Source organism: Salvelinus sp. IW2-2015, linkage group LG2, assembly GCF_002910315.2.
Source record: "Salvelinus sp. IW2-2015 linkage group LG2, ASM291031v2, whole genome shotgun sequence".
In the NCBI taxonomy this organism is placed as follows: Eukaryota; Metazoa; Chordata; class Actinopteri; order Salmoniformes; family Salmonidae; genus Salvelinus; species Salvelinus sp. IW2-2015.
In genome coordinates, this window is record NC_036839.1 from 23,104,118 (window position 1) to 23,129,525 (window position 25,408).

The following is a 25,408-nucleotide window of genomic DNA, read 5'->3' on the forward strand; positions in this document are numbered from 1 at the left end:
GTGATAGAAGCTGTTTTTCAGGCTCTCGGGCCCAGCATTGATGCACCTGTACTGACCTCGCCTTCTGGATGGTAGCAGGGTGAACAGGCAGTGGCTCGGGTGGTTGATGTCCTTGATTATCTTTTTGGCCTTCACGTGACATCGGGCGCTGTAGGTGTCCTGGAGGGCAGGTAGTTTGCCCCGGTGATGTGTTGTGCAGACCGCACCACCCTCTGGAGAGCCCTGCGGTTGTGGGCGGTGCAGTTGCTGTACCAGGCGGTTATACAGCCCGACAGGATGCTCTCAATTGTGCATCTGTAAAAGTTTTAGAGGGTTTTAGGTGACAAGCCAAATTTCTTCAGCCTTCTTTACCACTGTCTGTGTGGGTGGACCATTAAATTTGTCAGTGATGTGTACACAGAGGGATTTAAAACGTTCCACCTTCTCCACTGCTTTCCCGTCAATGTGGATAGGGGGGGGTGCTCCCTTTGCTGTTTCCTGAAGTCCACGATCATCTCCTTTGTTTTTTTGACGTTGAGTGAGAAGTTATTTTCCTGACACCACACTCCGAGAGCCCTCACCTCCTCTCTGTAAGCTGTCTCGTCGTTGTTGGTAAATCAGGCCTACTACTGTTGTGTCGTCTGCAAACTTGATGGTTGAGTTGGAGGCGTGCATGGCCATGCAGTCATGGGTGAACAGGGAGTACAGGAGGGGGCTGAGCACGTACCCTTGTGTTGGGGATCAGCAAAGTGGAGATGTTGTTTCCTACGTTCATCACCTGGGGGCGGCCCGTCAGGAAGTCCAGGACCCAATTGCACAGGTCGGAGTTGAGACCCAGGGCCTCAAGCTTAATGATGAGCTTGGAGGGTACTATGGTGTTGAATGCTGAGCTATAGCCAACAAACAGCATTCTTACATAGGTATTCCTCTTGTCCAGATGGGATAGGGCAGTGTGCAGTGTGATGCCGATTGCATCATCTGTGGACCTATTGGGGTGGTAAGCAAATTGAAGTGGGTCTAGGTTGACAGGTAAGGTGGAGTTGATATGATCCTTGACTTGTCTCTCAAAGCACTTCAGAATGACAGGAGTGAGTGCTACGGGGCGATAATTTAGTTCAGTTACCTTTGCATTCTTGGGTACAGGAACAATGGTGGCCATCTTGAAGCATGTGGGGACAGCAGACTGGGATAGGGAGAGATTGAATATGTCCATAAACACACCAGCCAGCTGGTCTGCGCATGCTCTGAGGACGCGGCTAGGGATGCCGTCTGGGCCGACAGATTTGCGAGGGTTAACACGTTTAAACGTCTTACTCATGTCGGCCATGGAGAAGGAGAGCCCACAGTCCTTGGTAGCGGGCCGCGTCGCTGGCACTGTATTCCTGTATGTTGTTACAATTACACCATGAGTCGTTAATCATGAAACACACACCCCGCCCTTTTTCTTCCCGGAGAGATGTTTATTCCTGTCGGCGCGACGCACTGAGAATCCAGGTGGCTGTACCGACTCCTACAGCATATCCCGAAAGAGCCATGTTTCCATGAAACAGAGTAGGTTACAATCTCTGATGTCTCTCTGGAAAGCAACCCTTGCCCTGATTTTGTCAACCTTGTTATCTCGGGACTGGACATTAGCGAGTAATTTACTCGGAAGCGGTGGGTGGTGTGCGTGCCTCCGAAGTCTGACCAGAAGACCACTCTGTCTCCTTCTCTGGCGGCCTCTGGAATCAGTTCATGCCCTGGGTGGTGCGTACAAAGGATCCATTCCACAAAGTTTCCTAAGGACTAGAAGCGAGGCAGCTCTCTCTATCGGCGCCATCTTGCTCTCCAATGACACAACACACCTCCAGGCTGTGTAAGGGCTATTTGACCAAGAAAGAGAGTGGTGTGGGCATTCTTACCAAACCACATGACCTTTGTTTTGGAACAAGGTTAAGGGCAGTGAAAGCTTGTTGGACACTAAGAAAGCTTTGTTGTAGAGCGTTTAACACAAAATCCGGGGAGGGGCCAGTTGAGTATAAGAAAATATTATATGCATATAAATGGATGAGAGAGCTTCCTACTGCCTGAGCTATGTTGTTAATATAAATTGAGAAGAGCGTGGGGCCTAGAATCGAGCATTGGGGTACACCCTTGGTGACAGGCAGTGGCTGAGACAGCAGATGTTCTGACTTTATACACTGCACTCTTTGAGAGATGTAGTTAGCAAACCAGGCCAAAGACCAAGAAGGAGAGTGATGCATCAGATGACCTGGCCTCCACAGTCACCCGATCTCAACCCATTTGAGATGGTTTGGGATGAGTTGGACCGCAGAGTGAAGGTAAAGCAGCCAACAAGTGCTCAGCATATGTGGGAACTCCTTCAAGTCTGTTGAAAAAGAATTCCAGGTGAAGCTGGTTGAGAGAATGCCAAGAGTGTGCAAAGCTGTCATCACAGCAAATGGTGGCTACTTTGAAGAATGTCAAAGATAAAATATATTTAGATTTGTTTAACACTTTTTTGGTTACTACATGATTCCATGTGTTATTTCATAGTGTTGATGTCTTCACTATTATTCTACAATGTAGAAAATAGTAAAACATTAGGAAAAACCCTTGAATGAGTGGGTGTGTCCAAACTTTTGACTGGTACTGTAGCTTATATGGCTTACTTGCAAAAACAAATGTTGGTTCTACTGACAATTGAGATGTACAAACTATGGCATAAGGGGACGGCAAGCGGATAAGATCCATAATTTAGACTAAGACATTAATGAGCGAGCTAGGACGGACGTATTCAATATAACTATTTGTTCAGCACTTTGAAATGTACAGCGACATAATTACACTGTTCTTCCTGTACACCAAGTCAGAACCTTAGGACAAATAAAGCGGGCAAATAAGCAGACAATGAAAGCTCTTACAATATTCAATGATTACATTTCTCTAAAACAGGTTATAAGCTACATGTGCAGCACCAAGTCAGAACATTAGCCGAAATTAAGAGGGGAAAATAGACCAAATTATTAGGGTGAGGCACTTGGCCTACTAACAGCTTGCTACACAACATACACTAAGTATTACTTTCTTAGCTACAGTATACATATCTCCCTGGCATATTACATTATTTATGCTTCAGCATACAAGACATTTTTGGACAAGACATCTCACTGAAGTCAGATTTGCCAGTTCCGAGTTAACAGTTGTAACTTTAATTTGAGCTCTACCCTTAGATTTGGAGGTGACGTAGTGTCCGCATGCGTGACAGAACACTGAGCCAATCATGGCGCAACTAGAGAACATCACCAACCACTACGCTCTGTATTTTCTGCTGGCTGTCCCACCACCACAGAAAGCACTGACCAAGGCTGAAACATCTGCATTTTGGAGCTGCCTTACTTAGTAAAGCAAAAAAGAGAAAATGTTTGTATGCAGCTTCTTTTTTTACATTCTTTGCAAACTGATGTGTGACACCTATTAATGCCAAAATAACATGCAAAACAGGCAACACGAAAAAAAATGTGGGGCCACCTGCTCTGAATGACAAGCCGCAACATTGCGTTTCAGAGATACTGAAACCGGCGTGCCTGGCACCGATGATCATGCCACACTCAAAGTCGCTTAGGTCATTTGTTTAGCCAATTCTAGCATTCAATCTAACAGTAACTAAATGCCTTGATGCCTGTCGGCCTGCTTTATAGAGCAAGCCACAGCCACGTGATTCAATGTCTGTAGGAGCAAATTATTTCCGTAAACGGGGTGGTGTACCTAATAAACTGGCCACAGCGGGTGTGTGTATATATATATATAATAATATATTTTTTTCTTCAGTATTTTGCCATCCAAATGGTAGGCTATTTCTGTTTCAACAACCCGCCCCTAAAGTGGAACCTTTTCTGTAAGCAGATACTGGTAGCAGGAGGAGAGAACTTACCAACCAACCTGCTGAGTATTTGAGTTGAATGCTCCTATAGATGTCCAGAGGGGGGCAGCAGTACACTGTCATTGATGCCATAACAAGGATTGCAATAGATAGGCTGTACTAAACAGTGTCTCCCTTTGTCTTGTCTTCACTAATGATATAGCTATGATATTGGCTAGATGAAAGCAATATGATTTAGGATATCACTATATTCCCTACAAAGCTGAATGAAGAAAAAAAGAATTTGTTTTTAAAATATACTTGTAAGTAGCCTACAGTACATGTGGTGGAAGTGATTTAAGCAGGACTCATAATAATACAATGGTCATCTTGTTAAATGATGACATAATCCTTACCCTTTAAAAGCACCACACCTGTGAGCTGGCCATGAATGCTGTGGGCAGTGAGAAAATAGCCTTAATTATGTTTGTCGGAGTAGATTAGAATAGTCACAAATAGGCCTCTGACGGCCACTAATTTGCTTTCAAATAGAAATAGCACAACAAAAGAGCTACAATTTCCCCCTTATAAAACACCCAAGTGTTCTTCATCTGCATTCAACCGCACACTTCCTGATTAAGAACATAGAGGAATATTGAGCCAAGCGCTCCATGTACCTCTGGATGACATTTCTGCTGCTTCTAATATTGAACACACTAATAAGAGGTAATCACCATGAAGTCTCCCAAAACGCCTACCTCTCACTGCTTCTTGCCTGAAACTCTGCTTCTGTAACTGAATAGGTGATGCAGCCAGATATCTGGGTCTGATCTTTATAAATCAGTAGCGCTTGTTCTCAAAAAGTAATAAAGGGGAAATTCATATGAAACGTGTAATCAAAGATTAAGTCAAATTCTTTGTGCACATCAGAAAAGTCATATGTAAAATGACTCTTCTTGATGTTGTGTAATTACATGGATTGCGGAATTATGTCAGTCCAAATAACCAACATCAAAATAACGTTTTTATGACCCATTTCATACTGGAGAGTAAGTCTGTTAAGATGTCCATGCTAATACGTTTTGGCCATTGTCAGTGACAAATCTTAAAAGGCCCAGTGCAGTCCAAAAACATGTTGCATTTATTTAGATAGATATCGCCACACTATGAGGTGTGACTAATACTGTGAAAATACCTTTTGTGTCACAAACCGGCTCAAAGCCCATAACAAAAAAGGGAGACAACGTAGAGAAATCTATTTTTGTTATTCCTCAACTAAAGTAAACAATATACAATTAACAATGGTGTATGTAGTCAGTAGTGCAAGTGAGTGGTTGCTTGCATAGACGTAATAATGAGGGGTGTTGAAAGGTGCCAAAGCAAAACGACCACAAACAGCCACAACCAAAATCCAACAAGTGCGTCTGCGTTGAGAGTCTCCTCAATGAATGGGGAAAAGGTCTATTTATTCCGGTACAAACCCAAGCGTGTCCCATTTCGCTGACGACCCTCCCGGCTCCGCCCACCGACATCCTATAAGGAAAACAAGAGCAAAGAGAAAGAATACGGCAGACAGAGTGGGAGGGTCGTCACAAGTATAAGAAAGGATTGAAATGACCACGTGAAATTTCAGATTGTTTTGGTGTCATGTAGTTCTGACCTGCCTGGTAACACCACCAAGCCATACATTTGTTACACCAAGAGTTCCAAACCTCTGCCAACAACAGCTCGTTTTCAGTTTCCCTCAGACCACTGACAGTCCTAGCAAAGATTATTGCTTGAGAAATTGCTCTTTGCTAAATTGGGTTTATTTGACCATATTAATTGAAAACAAGCACATGTCCTTAAATTGTTCAAACCTTTAAGGCTTGAATCAGTGCAGTAGTCAGTCCCCAGATATACATGTAGGTAGTTTCCAAATGTTTTTAATACTTGGTTCCATGTTTAGTCACTGCATGAGTGGAGATAGATCTAGTCTGACTGACACTGGCCATGGATACACCCAAAATAAAGACCATAACATTATTTGAACAATTCCTCAACTCATCATTAAATTAACTAATACCCTCAAATATGGGGTTGGTGAGGGCTCACTGGTAAATTAAATCCTTTCCAGCAGTGGCTGCTTGTTACCACCTCTGCACCAGGGGTCTGTCAGTTGACAAGATTGTCCTCCCAATGGTGCCAGTGGGATAACACCACATTACATCTTTTGTTTAAACATATGCCATACCCAACTCTGCTATCAAGCAATAGCATATGACTGATGCCTGCAACAAAAAAGTAAAACATGGACATTACAGGCTTAGTGAGTGTGCATAATTGTATGGCTTAAAAAAATATATAAAAACTGACCAAAATAAAAAAGTAGACCATAATCATGCACCTAGTTTATTCATAATCAATACAAATATTTACTAGCCATGTCAACAACAAAAAAATTGCCTAACTACAAAAATGGTCTAAACATGTGAGACACGTATGGGATGCCAGGAATTCAGAGAATGACAGTTGAGTACTGACCTAACCTCACTGGACATGCAGTACACATGGCAAAAAGAGGACCACATTCAGAAACCCTGACCTCTAGTAGTCCAATTTGCAAACATGTCCTAATAGTCTAAGACAGAAACCCCTGTTCAGACTCCTGTTAATTCCACCAAAGACATTCATAAGTGTAATTAGCCAATTAACTAATAATTTAGCTGTAGTGACACCACCCATTAATTCTATTGGTCTGCATCACTTTGAGGTCACTCTAGAGTGAGCTCAGCATCCATCAATCCTGAGCTGTGGTGGAGAAGCAACGTGAGGAAGATAAAGGCAGAGATTACTCTTTTCCTTAGACATTGTAGTGGTTTCTAGTTTTGCTGTTGGTGGTAAGTATCTTTCAGACAAAAGTTGCTTTTTTCATGTTGTAAGTCTCGTGGTTGTGGTTTGTCAGACGTTGTAGTCCGGAGCTTTGCACTGCAGCTGCCTCAGACTGATCTGTAGTGTCATGAAGGCCGCTACAGTCACGTGGAAGAGGATCTGCCACACGTTCCTCAGTTCAAACAGGCAGATGTTGGACAGACAGATCAGGGCGAAGGCCAGGAATGACTTAATGTTCCTCCTCACAGAGAAGTAAGCAAACAGGTAAAACTGCAGAGAGAAAGGTCAACTGTGAGACTAGAGCTACTGCATTGTATTGAAAATGAAGATCACTTGCAGAAAACCAATCTTTTTGCTTTCAAACCATGTCCAATTTTGACCAAGAGAGCTACGATCAATGATTTTAAAAAATCAGGATGCCCCAATTTAGTGCACGTGTCAATCTGCTACGAGAAATCAAAAAAGCCATAGACTCCATTTAAATCAAATACATTTTTCGCACTTTTCAATGTACCCAAGGACACTTCGAGTACAATGTGAAAATTGTAGCTAGACTACACAACCAAAAGTATGTGGACACCTGCTATTAGAACATCTCAGCCACAAGAGCATTAGTGAGTTCGGGCACTGATGTTGGGCTGGCTCGCAGTCGGCATTCCAATTCATCCCAAAGGTGTTCGATGTGGTTGAGGTCAGGGCTCGTGCAGGTCAGTCGACAAACCATTTCTGTATGAACCTCGCTTTGTGCACGGGGTCACTGTCATGCTGAAACTGGAAAGGGTCTTCCCCAAAACTGTTGACAAATTTGGAAACACAGAATCATCTAGAACAGGGGTGTCAAACATACGGCCCGCGGGCCGGAACCGGCCCCCAAGGAGGTTCGATCAGGCCCGCAGGATAATTTGAAAGTGGAAAAAATGCATAAAAGACATGGAATTAATATTTTTAATTCGCTGCAATTCATGGATTATCCGCTAAGGGGCGCACTCTTTCCATCAGAGTAGAAGACAAGCCGCATCACTGAGACAGACTGAAAACAGCAGACGGTATCAATGCGCCATCTGCTGCTTGTTACGACGTTGTTAATACCTTGGTCTACCTCTCCGCTACACCCTCATTAGCCAAAATGTCGTTATCCAAACGGAGAAAAGTAGATAAGGAGTGTAGAATTTTCAAAGAAAAAAATGGACCACGTCCTATTTATTTACAGAGATGCACGGAAAACCTTCGTGCTTGGTGTGTTTGCAACAAGTTTCGGTATTGAAGGAATATAATATTCGACGCCACTACGAGACTCATCACAGCGAAAAATATGACGGCTTGCAAGGACAACTGAGAAGAGATAAGATTAACGAATTGCTGGCGGGTCTGAGGAAACAGCAGTCAACTTTCATCCAGAGCCGAGAAGTCAGTGAAGCAGCGGTAAAAGCCAGCTACCTAATTGCTAGCGAAATAGCATTAGCATCGAAGCCGTATTCCGACGGTGACTTTGTTAAACGATGCATGATGAAGGCGGCTGAACTTGTATGTCCCGAGAAGCGACAAGCTTTTGCCAATATTAGCCTGACGAGGAATACTATAGCAGAGAGGATTTCGGAACTATCGGCAGATTTAGACAGTCAATTGAAACAGAGAGTCAAGTCATTTATTGCATTTTCCGTGGCAATTGACGAGAGCACTGACATCACAGACGTGGCCCAACTGGCCATATTTATTCGAGGAGTTGATGAGACATTGACTGTTACTGAAGAGTTTCTTGAGTTCCTAATGTTCTTGTGCTTCTTTACACCAAAACAAAGGAAAGACATGATATTTTGGTTATTTATAGCAGAGTATGGTATAATTTTAATGGTCCGGCCCACTTGACATCTCCCTAGGCCGTATGTGGACCACGATGCGAAATGAGTTTGACACCCCTGATCTAGAATGTCCTTGCATGCTGTAGCGTTAAGATTTCCCATCACTGGAACTAAGTGGTCTAGCCCATTATTCCTCCTCCAAACTTCAGTTGGCACTACGCATTGGGGAAGGTAGCGTTCTCCTGGCATCCGCCAAACCCAGATTCGTCCATCAGACTGCAAGATGGTGAAGCATGATTCATTTCTCCAGAGAAGGCGTTTCCACTGCTCCAGCATCCAATGGCGTGTGGCTGCTCAGCCATGGAAACCCATTTCATTAAGCTCCCGACGAACAGCTATTGTGCTGACGTTGCTTCGAGGCAGTTTGGAACTCGGTAGTGAGTGTTGCAATGGAGTACAGACGATTTATGCGCTGTGCTTCAGCGGTCCCTTTGAGAGCTTGTGTGGCCTACCACGTTGCGGCTGAGCCGTTGTTGCTCCTAGACGTTTCCACTTCCCAATAACAGCACGTAGTTGACCGGGGCAGCACTAGCAGGGTAGAATTTAACAAACTGACTTGTTGGAAAGGTCACATCCGATGACGGTGCCACATTGAAAGTCACTGAGCACTTCAGTAAGGCCATTCTACTGCCAATGTTTGTGTATGGAGATTGCATGGCTGTGTGCTCAATTGTATACACCTGTGGCCAAAATAGCCTAATACACTAATTTGAAGGGGTGTCCACATACTTTTGCATATACAGTGAATTTGGAAAGTATTCAGACCCTTTGACATGACAGCCTTATTCTAAAATTGATTCTCTTTACTGTCAATAACTTATTTAAGGCAAACCGCAAATGCCACTATTGTGCCTAATCCTTATTGTGGCTAGCTTCACAACACATAACCCGGTGCGGTCGAGCCTCACTAGCCAGATGAAGCTAGCTGGCTGCTTATAACATTAGCAACAACTCTGTTGCCCAAGCTGAGTAGCTATTTATTTGCATGAACTGAAGTTCAATTTCAATAGGCGAACAAGTGGCAACCTAGTTAATACTTAGAAGGATTCCTAAATCATTGCTAAGAATGAAAATGACTGCAGGTTCTACTGGTCATTGTTTACAGGCTGGTTGTATTGGTGCTAGCTAGGTACCAAGCTAAAGCTAGCTACCCCAGAAGTTGCGTTCAAACAAATGATGCTTTATTACCAACGCGGTATTGTAAACACGTCGTTCGTGGCCAGTGTTTGCAGACTTTTGTACAGCTTTGACAGTGCTACTGCATCTTGACACGCAAAGACGCAAACGGCAGTTCATAGTATGTGTCGTGAAGCTAATAGCAGTGACGCCATTACTGTTCAACATCTGAAAAATTGTGCACTTGGTAGTGTGTACCGGTGCTCGACCAGTCGGCGAAAGCAAACATCACCCACGACAGAACGGTTGATTGTCAAGGGCAATGAATTCCATTATCTTGGCTTCAATGGATTTCGCACTGAGTTGTCTTGCTGAAATTGTTACTTTGCTGACTGCTCGACCCACACAGCATACATTGTGGGATGTTTAGGAATGCTGTGTTGCACATATAGTGCCAAATTTTCCTTGGCGTCATTAAGTCATGTACGTACGTTATATAGATATGCACGTCAGCTTTGACATCGGGGCGTTAAACTAGACATCGGTCGATAACCGATGTTGGCATTTTAAGCTAATATTGGCCGATTCCGATATATCGTGCATCCCTAAAAATAGGTTTAGAAATGTTTGCAAAATTATAAAAATCTACTGAAATATCACATTTACATAAGTAGTCAGACTCTTTACTCAGTACCTTGTTGAAACACCTTCGGCAGCGATTATAGCCTTCTTGGGTATGACGCTACAAACTTGGCACATCTTTATTTGGGGAGTTTCTCCCATTCTTCTCTGCAGATCCTCTCAAGCTGTCAGGTTGGATGGGGATTGTCGCTGCACAGCTATTTTCAGGTCTCTCCAGAGATGTTTGATCAGGTTATAGCTGGGCCACTCAAGGATATTCAGATACTTGTCCTGAAGCCACTCTTGGGTTGTCTTGGCTGTGTGCTTAAGGTCGTTGTCCTGTTGGAAGGTGAACCATCACCTCAGTGAGGTCCTGAGTGCTCTGGAGCAGGTGTTCATCAAGGATCTCTGTACTTGAAAAACCATCTTCACACCACAATGCTGCTACCACCATGCTTCACTGTAGGGATGGTGCCAGGTTTCCTCCAGCCGTGACATTTGGCATTCAGGCCAAAGATTTCAATCTTGGTTTCATCAGACCAGAGAATCTTGTTTCTCATGGTCTGAGAGTCCTTTAGGTGCATTTCAGCAAACTCCAAGTGGGCTTTCATGTGCCCATTACTAAGGAATGGCTTCCATCTGGCCACTTTACCATAAAGGACTAATTGGTGGAGTGCTACAAAGATGGGAGAACCTTCCAGAAGGACAACCATCTCCATGGAGGAACTCTGGAGCTCTGTCAGAGTTACCATTGGGTTCTTGGTCACCTCTCTGACCAAGGCCCTCCTTCCCTGATTGCTCAGTTTGGCCAGGCGGCCAACTGTAGGAAGAGTATTGAGGGTTCCAAACTTCTCCTATTTAAGAATGGTAGAAGCCACTGTTCTTGGGGACCTTCAATGCTGCAGAAATGTTTTGTTACCCTTCCCCAGATCTGTGCCTCAACATAATCCTGTCTCTGAGCTCTGCGGACAACTCCTTCAACCTCACGGCTTAGTTTTTGCTCTGACAACTGTGGGACTAATTATATATAAGGAGTGTCTTTCCAAATCATGTAGAATCAATATAATTTACCAAAGGGTGGATTCCAATCAAGCTGTAGAAACATCAAGGATGATAAATGGAAACAGGATGCACCTGAGCTCAATTCTGTGTAAAGGTGTCTTTAAAAAAAATGTTTTAAACGTAATACATTTGCAAAATTCTGAAAACCTGTTTTCACGTTATCATTATGGGGTAGCATAGATTGATGCAGAATTTATTTTATTTAATACATTTTAGAATAAGGCTGTAACATAACAATGTGGAAAGAGGGAAGGGGTCTGAATATTTTCCAAATGCACTGTATACTGCATATGGTCTAACACCCCCCTCTGTACACAGAGTTGTGACGTAAATCATGCTGTGATGTAAAGTGCAGGGTTGTTAGTCACTCAGCAGTGTCAGCCAGGCAGAGGCAAGCAGCTCTTACTCGCCATCACTTACCTGATACAAACAGGCTGCTGTGCCCAGGAAAAAGGCAATCATGTCATTAAAGTCTTCATCGTTGTGACTCTGCAGATGCACAGGACGGGTAAGGAGGTAGAGAAGGGAGAAGTATAGATTGAGGTAAATTAATGTATAGCCACTGAATGTTTAGCAGCAGGTAGGCTTTCACAAAGACTTGGTGAAACCGGAAACAACCAGCTAACAAAAGCACTGGACAAAAATAGCTCCTGAAATGCTTAAGCTCATCTCCAACTAAGAGGTGTTTAAATGATTCCTATGAAGGCTTGGTTTTACATATTATAGTTACAGGTGTTCACTTTTGTCATACCCATAGAATTAAATAAAATGCAATGTATCTCTACGTTCTTACTGTACCTGCATAAAGCCCTCTATGGCATGAAACCCTTGGAGTAGATTGAGGCCTCCACAGAAGATGCTTAGCACACAGGAGATGATGCCAGGTAGAGACACCGGCTCAAGCTGCTGGCTGGGAGCTGGGAGGAGAGGAAGGGAACTGTAAAGAATCAGCAGTAATGACCTGCTGGCCAATGAGCCATAGACGCATTAAGAAGCTCTGATTGATAAACAGCCACATCCTGTCCTGAAGGACATCACAACACACTCCCTGCCAGACACTTCACTGACTTAGGGTTTGGTGTGAAGTAGTCGTGACTACATTAATATCAATATTAAAAATGGCTACATATAGCAGGATTAGTTTATGGGTTCTGAGAATAGGTGAAAAAGAAATGGTAAAGCACTACACCAGGGCTATTCAACTATATTTTTTATGGGAGTCACATTCAAAAAGTGAATTGCTGGAGGGGACAGACACCAACAAAAACCAAGAAAGAGAACCAACAGCAAAACTAGAAACTACAACGTCTAAGGAAAAGAGGCATCTCTGCCCCTGCTATATTCCTCATGTTGCTTCTCCACCACAGCTCAGGATTGTGGGACGCTGAGCTCACTCTAGAATGGCCTCAAAGTGATGCAGACCAATAGAATTAATGGGCGGTGACACTAAAGCTAAATTATTAGTTAATAACTATCTCATACGAATGCGTTTAGGGTAATCAGGAGTCTGAACAGGGGTTTCTTAGCTTATTAGGACATGTTATCCAATGGGACTACTGGATGCCAGGGTTGCTGAATGTGATCCTCTTCAGAAGAACTATCAAAAACACATGCCATACAAGGCACTTAAAATGTTGATTACAGTAATCAGGTAGTTTTAAAATCCTCTGAAACCTAAATGTTTCCTCTTTACTCCCCTAACACAGAGATAGTGAAAACATGGACCAGCAAGCCATTTATTTGATTCTCTGTTTTAAGAAACATATTTGAATCTGACCTTGCCATCATCGCAATAAGTTATAAATAACAAATAGATGGCAATCAAGTAGCCCAATTCCAAATTTCAGTCTGAAGGAAGTATGCTTTGAATTAATTTGCCCCAGTCATTAGGTTGTAGCATTACATTTTAACATGTTGCATCAGAGAGGCGCGTACAGTATGTGTTCCTGGAACATACTTCCTTCAGACTGAAATTTGGAGTCTTAGTTTTCATGCTTGGGGTCATAATATCTTAGTCCAACCATTGAAAGAGCCAAATTCTTAGCGAATTACTTTAAAAAAAAAAATGAAAACATGCCAAATTAGCGCTAGAAACGGCCAGAAACCACACTAATAGGCATTGTAGCACTTGCCATTTTGACAATAGGTCAGAATTGTTTTTAATTCATGTTCACTATGGAATAAATGTATATTTTTAAATTTATTCAAAGTATTCATTGTGATGCAATGCTATTTCTTTTCTGCATCAACTCAGCATTCATTTAATCCATAAACTGCACTTTCTTTCATCTCCAAACATTACCAGTTGTATTGCCTAATTGGTGGGAATGGCTAAATCAGCACAGGTGCCTGCAATGTGTAATCGGGGCCTGTTTTTTTCTGGTTTCCTGATTGTGTGGAAAAACCATTTGTTTTAGCCATCAGCGTTTAATTTATAAAAGTACTTCATTTATTTTAAAAACTGCGGACTTACAGCCATTTATTTTTCAGTTCCTCTTTCAAGCCTTTAAGATGACAAGGTATCAATCAGCCAGCCTGTCACAAGTGGCAAGACTAAATTGATAAAAGGGTGAGATCTAGCCCTCGGGCCTTCAGTTGAATAGCCCTGCACTACACCATCATGTGCAATCTTAGAATTCTCCCAACATCTGAAAAGAAACCACTGATTCAATCCCAAAATGTGGAATCTTAACTACAACGTTAAAACAATGTGATTATGAATCCTTCTACTCTTCCCATATCCACAGTGAGCGATAGGAACGTGAATAGGAAAGCAGTGGTTCTTGAGGGAGACAGAAGAGCTGTGGTGACCCAGGGCAGAATCACTTAGCTGAGGTTACAGATGTGAAGGTGTCAGAAGTTACTGATCCAGAGTATCAGGAGAGGCAGGCGGGGGGGGGGGGGGGTTCTACAGATCTATGTCTCAGTCAGGGATCACTAATGGAGTGGCCGGGCCAGACACACACAAACAGCTGCAGGGTAAGGTGTCATTCAGAGAGCTGCCCCATAAGGCTTTCATATGATTAACTTTGGCTCTGTTCCCAACCAAGCTGTCCATGAGGTATGGAATGGATGGAAGCCATTTTAAACATGTGCTAACGTGACAATGGGAGATACCTTCAGTAAAGGCTTGGATAAATGGGATAAGGGAAGATTAGAATGAGGTAGATGGAATGCAGATGAAATCCATTTGTCATTCAGTACACAGTTAAGTGATTATGTTAAAGCTTATGTGAAGAATCATATTTTACAGTGCCTAAAAGCATCAAAGGCAGCTAGGTGCTTTGATTGAAAAAGGCCTCAGCCAACAAGTCACTAGCCTACAGTATGTCAGGCTACCTATTCTATTGGTCAGCTTGTGGAGAAAGAAATAGCCTATCCAAACAGACTCTGGGACCATTGTGAAAGATAAATCCCAAATTCACACAAGTAGGCCTAGGTCACATTAAAATAAAAAATATTTTAAAAACAATGAGTGATGCAACAGATCAGAACGTTTAGCTTAAAAGATGTTGATAAACTAGTATTTATTCACATAAGCGCAGCAATGCACACAAGGCAGTAGGCTATGCAGTAATGTTTGTTCCACAATTAGAGGGAAAACAGTTGTCAAAATGGCACTGCACATGTGAACAGTTTCATGTGACAGATAGAAATATACATTAGAAAATTTAGAGCGATCTAATAGGCTACTTTGACATGCCTCATAATATGCATTTAAACATTCAGGTTTCAAACAATGAAGTATGTCTAAATACATACTGCCTCCAGCTCATTACAAAGTGGTGTGACACTGATTAAGCCTGCCTTCAGTTGCTGCGGTCAAAATAACTGAACTCGGAAAGAGCTGACTTCCGAGCATGCAAGACAACTGGGGAAAAAAAAAAAAAGTGACTTGTAAAAATCTATTTCAACTGTCATCCAACTCAGGAACTCTGGCTTCTTTCTAGAGCTCACTTTCCAACCTGAAGATCACTGACGTCATGATTTGACCTAGTATTTTTAGTTGCCAGTTGTCTTGAAAGCCCCACAAGATGCTGCAGCAGAATGCTCTGTATCTGTATGCGTGTGATAAGATGCTTAACGAATATACTGTACGTGCCAATTTAATTCAACTAAATTATGCAAATTAACCTATAGACCGATAAGCACGACCAGTCAAATGTATTTACGTCGACTGGTATGTCAATCATTGAATAGGCTACAAAGCATGTCGCAATGGGAATTGTTTTATCCCGGACAATTAGCCAGCACCAATATTATTCGTCAGCTTAAAAAAAGAAATTGCATCCAGCCAAAAGCCAGCTATTACCGGCTAACGGCAACCCCGGTGCGTACATGCGTGGAACTTACTTATGCTCTTGTACTGGAAGACCTTGCGGCGCGGGAAGCCGAACCGTAGGTCCTCAGGGGACAGCTGGTATGTCGGTATCATCTCGAGCTCTGACTGCATGTCAGCCAGGTTGATCTTAGAGGTCAGAGAGCGGGGGCTATTGTAGCGCTGCATCGTATCTTGGAGGAAGTCGTCTGGAAGTGCCAGTAAAAAAAAGGGTATTAAAAAAACAACCTACGCTGGAAAGGAATGTCATAGCAGCAGTTATATAACTACTATTATCATACTAATCATGTAGGTACAACAGGGTTTCAATTTGAAAGTGTTGCTTCAAAAACAAACCCTGTTTGATTTGACAGTAAGGCAAAATATGCATTTGTAGGGAAAACATACCCGGGTCACAGATCATGTTGTCATGCCATACCGACCATATGAGTTGGTTACAGGACCAACAAACATGGGACCAGGCTAGGGAAAACAGAGGAGAGACTCACCAAACTCGTTGAAGGAGTAAGGCCTCACAGTGTTGCGGACGAGAAAGCTGTCGCACCTGTCGAGAATCTCCCTCTGCAGCTCTTCCAGGAAACCGAAGGCCAGGTCGTTGGGGCAGTTCTCCGTACACACCGCCAGATATCCTATTCCCAGAGAACTGGTGAAACTAACACACAACCATCATCTACTGCAATTGCAGTGCTGAACAGTGGGAAGTACAGTATCTAAGTACACCAACCAAATAAAAAAAAATTAAGAAATGTCCCCTGCATGTGATGACCTTCAAGACCAAATTCAATTAATGTCTGTAACAAACACTGGCATCATACCATCTGTTTGGAGAATGATCTCTAAGATATAGCCTAATACAAAAAAATCTTCACCACAGACGTGTTTCCAACAAATTCATCAATAAAACTACAGAAAATCTATTCAACATTTTAACATCAGGTGGCTTGAAGGCTTGTTAGTTGTGTGACTGCATTGTAGAGCGATGCCAGTATGTTTACCACTGTAAACTTCACAGAAAGAAACACGACACTCACCCAATAGGCATTAAAAAGAGAGGGGGAAGTGGGAACAGCGAGCTCCCTCTTCTCCCCCCTCTCTGCTTATGATGAATAACAGTAATTTGGAGAGTGCCAGGCAGGGAAGACTAAAGGCCCCACCCACCCGGAGCAGAACCCCTTAAAGGTCCAATACATCCGAGTTAGGCATTGCCCAAAAGGATCTTTAAATCTTTCCATTAAATTAACCAGTGATTTAAATGCCGTCTGGCACATCCTCAGTTACTTTCCTTCAGTGTCAAGGCCAATGTTGAGCCTTGATTAAAGGACCTTGAGATATCAAATGAGGCTTCAGACTGTAGAGTGGATGGCCAACCAACCCTGCTGCTGGAGAGAGGGATGCGCATGTGTGTATACACTCCTTTTTATTCAAGCCAATATCTGCTGTCTTAATGGGACCAATTAGCTAATAACCCATTTCCATGTAAACAGACAATCGCTAAGCATTTTATAAAATGAGGACAGAGTGATAACACCACCATTCAAAGCAAAATTATACTATCAAATATTATTGGTCACATACACATTTTGTAGAGGTTTTTGCAAGTGCAGAGAAATGCTTATGTTTTATAACTCTAACAGTGCAGTAATACCCAACACACACAAATCTCAAAAATGTCAATGAAGGAATTAAGAAATATCCTAATTAGCAATATCAGTCCAGAATATAAATATATGACGTGTGGATAGACATTATGGACAGTAAATGAATAGAAAAGGTGTTTACAGCAGTAGTTATATAGGATAAGCCTAGACCACAATACAGAATATACATATGGTGGGTAAAAGAGTATGTAAACATTAAAGTGACCAGTGTTCAATGACTCTGTACACATAGAGCAGCAGTCTAAGGTGCAGGGTAGAGTACTGGGAGGTAGTCTGCTAGTAACAGTGACTAAGTTCAGGGCAGGGTACTGGGCAGAGGCCAGCTAGTGGTGACTATTTAACAGTCTGATGGCCTGGATATCTAAACGTTTTTTCAGTCTCTCGGTCCCAGCTGTACTCTCTGCGTCTTCTAGATGGTAGCGGGGTGAACATGTCGTGGCTCGGGTGCCCACATGCGTGGACACAATCATGGGTAAACGGAGTACAGGAGGGGGCTGAGAACGCACCCTTGTGGGACCGCCGTGTTGAGAATCAACGTAGTGGAGGTGTTGCCTACCTTCACCACCTGGGGTCGGCCCATTAGGAATCCAGGACTCCGTTGCACAGGGATGGGTTCAGACCCAGGGCCTGAGCTTAGTGATGAGCTTGGAGGGCACTATAGTGTTGAAGGCTGAGCTGTAGTCAAAGAACAGCATTATTATAATTATACATAGATATTCCTTATGTCCAGATGGGATAGGGCAGTGTGACGGCGATTGCATCATCTGTGTATCTTTTGGGGCGGTACGCAAATTGTAGTGGGCCTAGAGTGTCGGTAAGTTGGAAGTTCCTTAACTCTCAAAGCACTTCATGGTGACAGAAGTGAGAACTACAGGGTGATGGTAACTGAACAAAATGACTTTTGCGGTCTTGGGCACAGGAACAATGGTGGACAGCTTGAAGCAAGTGGGGACAACAGACTGGGATAGATGTTGAATACATCCGTAAAAACTCTAGCCAACTGGTCTGCACATGTTCGGAGGACACGGCGTCGGATGCAGTCTGGGCGGGTATAGAGAATTGCTAGCAACTTTGGGTGGTGAAAATATCAAAGTCTACTACAAGAGTAGTCTACTACCACTATGATTCACAGTTAAGTCAAACTTACTGGATATGGAACTTTCCTGTCTTCAGAGAGCAGCGGCTTGGGAAAGTGGAGAGTTTCTCAGACAGAGTTTTGATCTGCTTCTTGGTTTCCTGTAGGCCTTCGTCCTGCTCATAGTCTGTGGTGGCAGACAGGGGTAGACCATCCGTACTCCTCATCACCAAGGCAAACAGGACCATGGACATCTTACTGCTCTACACGCACTCCGGACTGACACCTTCAAAACAGAGCATGTTCATAGATTCAAGGGCATGATGATTGTTAAGTCATGAGCTTTCTGATACAATTTAACAAAATCTGATAAATGTTACCTAAAATTGCCAGATTAGCCTGGCAGCATATCAATATTACCATCTAATCTAGACTGCCACGGTTCAGTACCTTGGATAGCACCTTGAGGAACTGCTAGTACTAACGACAACTGTGTGCCCACGTCACCGTCTAGACACTCGCTAGCAAACTAGTTAACAGAGTACATGTGTCTTGAGTGAGCCTGAATCATTTGTCAGTTTGCCATGATATGGTCCACGCATAAGCGATTGTCTAGGCATTGCTAGCTCAGCAACACTGGACAAGTAACGTAAATTCACCCCATTCCGTACAAATGTGCGCAACCGCAACAGTCAAACGAGGCTACAAAGAAAACTAATGGGACTGTAGCGACTGTTGACTTCAAAATCGGGGGTGTGAACTAGGTTTCTATTCAAGCGTTGATCGACATGGTAATGGCTCTATAGTATTGGAGAAAAGTTGGAAAAAAAACAGACCCTCCGTTACATCGTGACGTGTCATGTCGTAACGTACAGCACGCATAAAGCAACTATTTCTGTCTTACAATCTCTCTCCACCAGGTGTAGCACTTCTCTCATCGTTTAAAAACAAGAAATGGACAGTGACAGGGGTAAGGGGGGATACCTAGTCATTTTTTTAATCATTCTCAAAGGCGCTGTTTACTTCTAAGATCACTTTAGCACTGCCCTAAACACCATTCAAATAGGTATGTAATGACACATTATATAAACTCTTTATAGTGCTTTATTTACATTTTAGAGGCGATAAGGTGATTAGTTGGACAGATCGAGTGAAAAAAGCAATTTTCCCACAAGACATCTGTCCTTCTCACTATCACGCTTCCCACAAGACATCTGTCCTTCTCACTATCACGCATTAGTTTCGCTTCACCACCTGCCATTTTTAAAAAGACCCAACAGGGCTCATTGCCTGCTTGAATTATGCAGAAATGGGCAGCGTTTAGGTCATGTAATTGATCATGTTGGAAAGGGGAGAAATTGTGCTTTACAATGGTATTGCCATTACAGTTGATCTGGAAGCATTACGTTTTGGGAGCGCTAAAATAAGGGACATTTTACGGACCAAGGCGATGTACGACTTTGCGTGAGTTTATGTTAGCTAGTTACCTTATGCAGCAGGATAATGCTGGGTAAACCTTTGAGGATTGCGCAATTAAAGATAGTGATAGTTGCTAGTTAGCGGTTTAGCTTAACTTACATCGCAAGTTCAATAGCCGGAGTTTTTAAAAGCATTGCAAAAGTATTGCAAAATCTAACTATATCTATGTCGCATAATTTCACAAACAAAGGCGCCACCTTGCTAAAGTTACCTGGCTAGTTAGTTAACGTTAGTTCCTCAAACAAGCCATTTGCGCTCTCCTACCTGCTGTCAATTAGCTAACTAAAGTTACCAGCTAGTTAATGCACATGTCTACTGCTGTAGGACGCTAGCTAGGAAAAGCAAAACTAACATTGTCAAGCATGGCCTTCAAAACACATGGACAGGAATTGTTATTTTTGCAAACTAACCTGAAAAGACACGTGTCAATGCACCGCTGCGAAGTTGATGCTACCGTAACATCACAGGGCACGTTTAATTTTATAGCTACATCCATTCTTCTTCTATGGTATTGTAACGACCCTGGGTTTATAAGCGCGGAAATCGACTCTGCCGCACGAGCATGCTTTTGCAGCACAGTCGATAGCGCGCCGGACCTCGGGGTCGAAGGTTCGAGACCTGCTCCCTGCCTGTTTCATTACATTGGTGTCAGAAGTGATCGGACCTTGCATCCACGACAGTGCGTGTGCTTGGCCGGTGAGCGCGTTCCTGTAAGACGTAGAGTCGCAAACTAGCGCGAGGTCGCACAAGCTCTTTGAAAGGAGGACGTAGTGTAACGACCCTGGGTTTATAAGCGCGGAAATCGACTCTGCCGCAACGAGCATGCTTTTGCGGCACAGTCGATAGCGCGCTGGACTTCGGGCTAGAAGGTAGGTCGAGGGTTCGAGACCTGCTCTCTGCTGTTTCATTACAGTATATTGGCGATCACACAATTTAATGTGCATCCCGCGACCTACACTGCGGGATGCAAACCGAACAAAATAAATATATATATATATATTTTTTTTTTTACTGATCTGATGCTTACACAGGCTCAAGGGGAACATGGGAGGGCGGGTCTTACCCCTTACAAGTCTTCAGATGTAAAATCCTTAAGTCCCAAAAACTTTTCTGCCACAGTTACAATAATGTCCAGTTTCTTAGATTTCTTTGAGACTTGTGCTGTACAATTTATAACTGTGGCAATGAAAAAATCCACCTTTTTAAACACACAGTATCTTTTGTCTGGAAGCAAACATTTACTAAAGGATGTGGTGTATCCACTACCATATCTTCACTAGCGTCACTTGTTTTCTCAATTCTTTTAATCGCCTCCACATAGGAGATTCGATTGACCGCTCTAACTTTTGCAACCTCAATCTCCTTCACCCTTACAGGGCACTCCATGAACTCAAGATCCCCACCACAATTGCAACACCGTCGTCCTTCTACACACCGTTCTTCAGTATACTCTGTTCGTCTGCACACCCTTTAAACATGGCCAAATCCTTTACAATTCTTACAATGCAGGGGTTTGGGGACGAAGCCTCTTATGGCGTATCTTATAAAACCAAGCAACACTTGCGTAGGTATTTGCTCTTCATCAAAAAACAACAGGACCAACAGACTTTCGTCTTGTTCGCCATTCACCCAGTGGGTCAGACGCCGGGCACCAACAACATCAGGAATTCTCTTCGGGTATTCAACCTGAATATCCGTTATCACCCCTGAGATTACTCCTGTGACAGGTGCTCTACCCCCGAAGTTCAAAACTTTAGTTGTCCGGATTATTTTGAGACCCACTGCAATCTTCCTCTGTTCTTCAGAAATACAATGAATCAAAATAAGACCACGCCTGGTCACTCTGACAGACTCCATTTTTCCAAACGTATACTTCACCATTTGACACCTCAAACGGGTTTCCCCACATATGCATCCTTACTCAAACGCATCCCAACAAGCGATTCATTATCATTCACACACACACGTATCCTCCACTCCAATTTTAGACAATTTCCTTTATGTTCCAGTTTTTAATACTACTCTTGTCCATTCAGAACATTCGTCTTCACCAAATTTGCATCCACTTCTGCCATCTTCCCACCAAGCATGGTCCGTTCCAGTTACATCCATTGGAAAGCTAGCTAGCTACTGTACACACAGGATAGAAACTCTGTCTGTTTACCAGACAGAGTTTAGATAGACATCACAAAATTGTATCTGTCACATTATGGCATCTGTGAGAGCATGGCAGCACCATCTTGATTTTGAAGTAGACCATTTCTTCTTCTATGAGTTGGCAAACAAACTGAAAGTGTGCACACTGTCACATAGAGCAGTGGTTCCCAACCTTTTTCAGCTACTGTACCACCAACTGAATTATGCTCTGCCCGAAGTAACCCTGAAGCAGTGGAGGCTGCTGAAGGGAGGACAGCTCATAATAATGTCTGGAACCTAGCTAATGGAATGGCATCAAACATATGGAAACCATGCGTTTGATGTATTTGATACAATTCCACTCATTCTGCTCCAGCCATTACCATGAGCCCGTCGTCCACAATTAAGGTGCCACCAACCTCCTGTGCCCTGAAGTACCCCCTCATGTGTATTTCACCAGTAAGCCTATGGTCTCATGAGTCCTATCAAGTACGCCCTGTGGATAGGCCAAGTACCCCCAGAGTTCCTTATATCCCTGGTTGTGAACCACTGAACTAGAGTGTGTTGTTTGAACAGGTATAAAGGTTGGTGTTTTACTGTCACCTGCAGTTCTGGAATGTTTCCTCACAAGTATAATTCATTGGCTGAGCCCTCCTGGTGACCTGGATGGAATTATGTGATCCTTCCTTAACCCATAGGAAGTCCCACCCAGTTGACTACTTCAAAAATGTGAATGTACTCAATGGCACAAGAAGGGGGTATCTGCATCCCAATATTCTGTTATTCAGGATGAGTAAGTCAGTTTTACACAAATAATTGGACATGTTCAGTTATGAAACTGACAATTGTTTACTTACGCAATACGGCCCTAGCGGGTGTAGTATATGGACAATATACCACGGCTAAGGGCTGTTCTTAAGCACGATGCAACGAGGAGTGCATACAGCTCTTAGCTGTGGTATATTGGCCATATACCACAAACCCCCAAGGTGCCATATTGCCATTATAAACTTGTTAACCAACGTAATTCGAGCAGTAAAAATAAATGTCCTGTCATACCCATGGTATATGGTCTGATATCGAACCACCCAGCTAATAATTTTGATTAAAAGTATTGATGATGCGTGTGTTTACTGTGACTGTATTGGCTACTAGGTAGTTACTTCCCACACCGTTGCCAGACAGTAGTGCTTGTCAAGCGGGAGCAAAGGGTACTGTGTCCTGGTGTTATTGCTGTGTTGTTTCCGTTCATGCCCTCCCCATTGAGTAGTAGACTGTACTTACAGTACATTCGGAAAGGCTCTTCTCCCCCAATTGCTCAGTTTGGCAGGGCGGCCAGCTCTAGGAGGAGTCTTGATGGTTACAAACTTCTTCCATTTAAGAATGATGAAGGCCTTCAATGCTGCAGACATTTTTTGGACAATTCCTTCGACCTCAATGCTTGGTTTTTGCTCTGACATGCACTGTCAACTGTGGGACCTTATATAGACAGGTGTGTGCCTTTCCAAATCATGTCCAATCAATTGAACTTACCACAGGTGGACTCTAATCAAGTTGTAGAAACATCTCAAGGATGATCAATGGAAACAGGATGCACCTGAGCTCAATTTCCAGTCTCATAGCAAAGGGTCTGAACACTTATGTAAATAAGTTATTTCTGTGTTTTATTATTTATAAATTTGCTAAACTTTCTAAAAAGCTGTTTTCGCTTTGTTATGGGTGTAGATTGCTGAGAATGATTATTTTTTAAATAAATTTTACAATAAGACTGTAACGTAACAAAATGTGGAAAAAGTCAAGGGGTCTGAATACTTTCCAAAGGCACTGCGGATGCTTTTTATTGTCCAATGAGGGGCTTTGAAGCCACCAGTCTGCCATATTGGCACTCCTCAGAAAAGTAGTCCTCCATAGTATTTCATTTAAATGTTAAGAACAAAATTACATGTTTTTAAGTATTTTGTTGTTGTTGTAGTGGGGACAGTATTTTTATGTTTAGCTCACATAATATCATTTAAACATATGCATTAAGGTGTCTGTAATATAATAAACGTGGCAAAAACAAATGTAGACATTAGTAAATGCAAATCTATTGCTTCCAAAAGAATTTCTACAAATGTGGGGGAGTGCCAAGATGGAGGTGTGGTGCCTTCAGCACCCCCTGTTAGTCATCTAGTGTATATATTAATTATTGGTTTGTACACATCATTGGACTGTACCCATAGAATTAGGAATTAGAATAGACAGGGGCCTTCTTATGATGGGTTTTAAAGGTCAGCCATTTTGGCAAGGGAGTTGGTCAACCATGGCTTGCCAGTGCTGTGATGTGTAAAATAATGAATTTGAAAGTTATCTACACTGTATGTTTGTCAGCTAGCTAGGTCAATTTTTTATTTGTTCCCTTTTTTCTCCCCAATTGAAAGTTACAGTCTTGTCCCATCGCTGCAACTCCCCTACGGACTCGGGAGAGAGCCATGCGTCCTCCGAAATACAACCCTGCCAAGCCACACTGCTTCTAGACACACTGCTCGCTTAACCCGGAAGCAAGCCACACCAATGTTTCTGAGGAAACACAGTCAGCTTGAAGGCGCCTGAAGTCAGCTTGAAGGCGCCTGGACCGCTAGAGCACATTGGGACAAGGAAATCCTGGCCGGCCAAACCCTCCCTTAAACCAGACGACGCTGGGAAAATTGTGCGCCGCCTCATTGGTCTCCCGGTCACGGCCGGCTGTGACACAGCCTGGGATCAAACCCAGGTCTGTAGTGATGCCTCAAGCACTGCGATGTAGTGCCTTAGACAGCTGCGCCACTCGTGAGGCCCCAAGCCAGACGGTTTAATAGGAATGATTCCATAAAAATGTTCAAAATAACTGCCAACATGCCAACATTCCATTCAAACAATGCAGCCAATAACAACATTAGCCAGATAAGAACTATAATAATATATATATACATTACCAGTCAAAAGTTTGGAAACACCTACTCATTCAAGGGTTTTTCTTTATTTTGACTATTTTCTACATTGTAGAATAAAAGCGAAGAGATCAAAACTATGAAATAACACATATGGAATCATGTAATAACCAAAAAAGTGTTAAACAAATCAAAATATATATACTTTTTTTTGTGTGGGACTATCGCTTGTTTTTCAACAGGACAATGACCCAAAACACACCTCCTGGCTCTGTAAGGGCTATTTCACCAAGAAGGAGAGTGATGGAGTGCTGCATCAGATGACCTGGCCTCCACAATCACTGACCTCAACCCAATTGAGAGGGTTCGGGATGAGTATGACCGCAGAATGAAGGAAAAGCAACAAACAAGTGCTCAGCATATGTGGGAACTCCTTCAAGACTGTTGGAAAAGCATTCCTCAT

The 25,408-nt window shown here is 42.9% G+C and overlaps 1 protein-coding gene across 4 annotated transcripts; it reads right to left on the reverse strand.

Annotated features, from left to right (window-relative positions):
- Nucleotides 1–5,070: 5,070 nt before the first annotated feature.
- Nucleotides 5,071–23,479, reverse strand: LOC111977163 (vesicle-trafficking protein SEC22a). Of its 4 annotated transcripts, none has more exons than XM_024006510.2 (7): nucleotides 20,311–20,651; nucleotides 18,494–18,707; nucleotides 16,177–16,340; nucleotides 15,703–15,876; nucleotides 12,148–12,266; nucleotides 11,770–11,838; nucleotides 5,071–5,353 (listed from the first exon to the last, which is right to left on the reverse strand). In XM_024006510.2, the coding sequence occupies exons 2-7, from the start codon at nucleotides 18,673–18,675 to the stop codon at nucleotides 5,282–5,284; spliced, it is 780 nt and encodes a 259-aa protein (XP_023862278.1). In that variant the 5' UTR covers nucleotides 18,676–18,707; nucleotides 20,311–20,651; the 3' UTR covers nucleotides 5,071–5,281. The 4 variants fall into 4 exon arrangements, with proteins under 4 accessions (XP_023862278.1, XP_023862270.1, XP_023862262.1 ...); XM_024006502.2 differs by lacking the exons at nucleotides 5,071–5,353; nucleotides 20,311–20,651 and adding exons at nucleotides 6,198–6,961; nucleotides 23,321–23,479; XM_024006494.2 differs by lacking the exon at nucleotides 5,071–5,353 and adding an exon at nucleotides 6,198–6,961 and having other exon boundaries at nucleotides 20,311–20,647.
- Nucleotides 23,480–25,408: the final 1,929 nt, after the last annotated feature.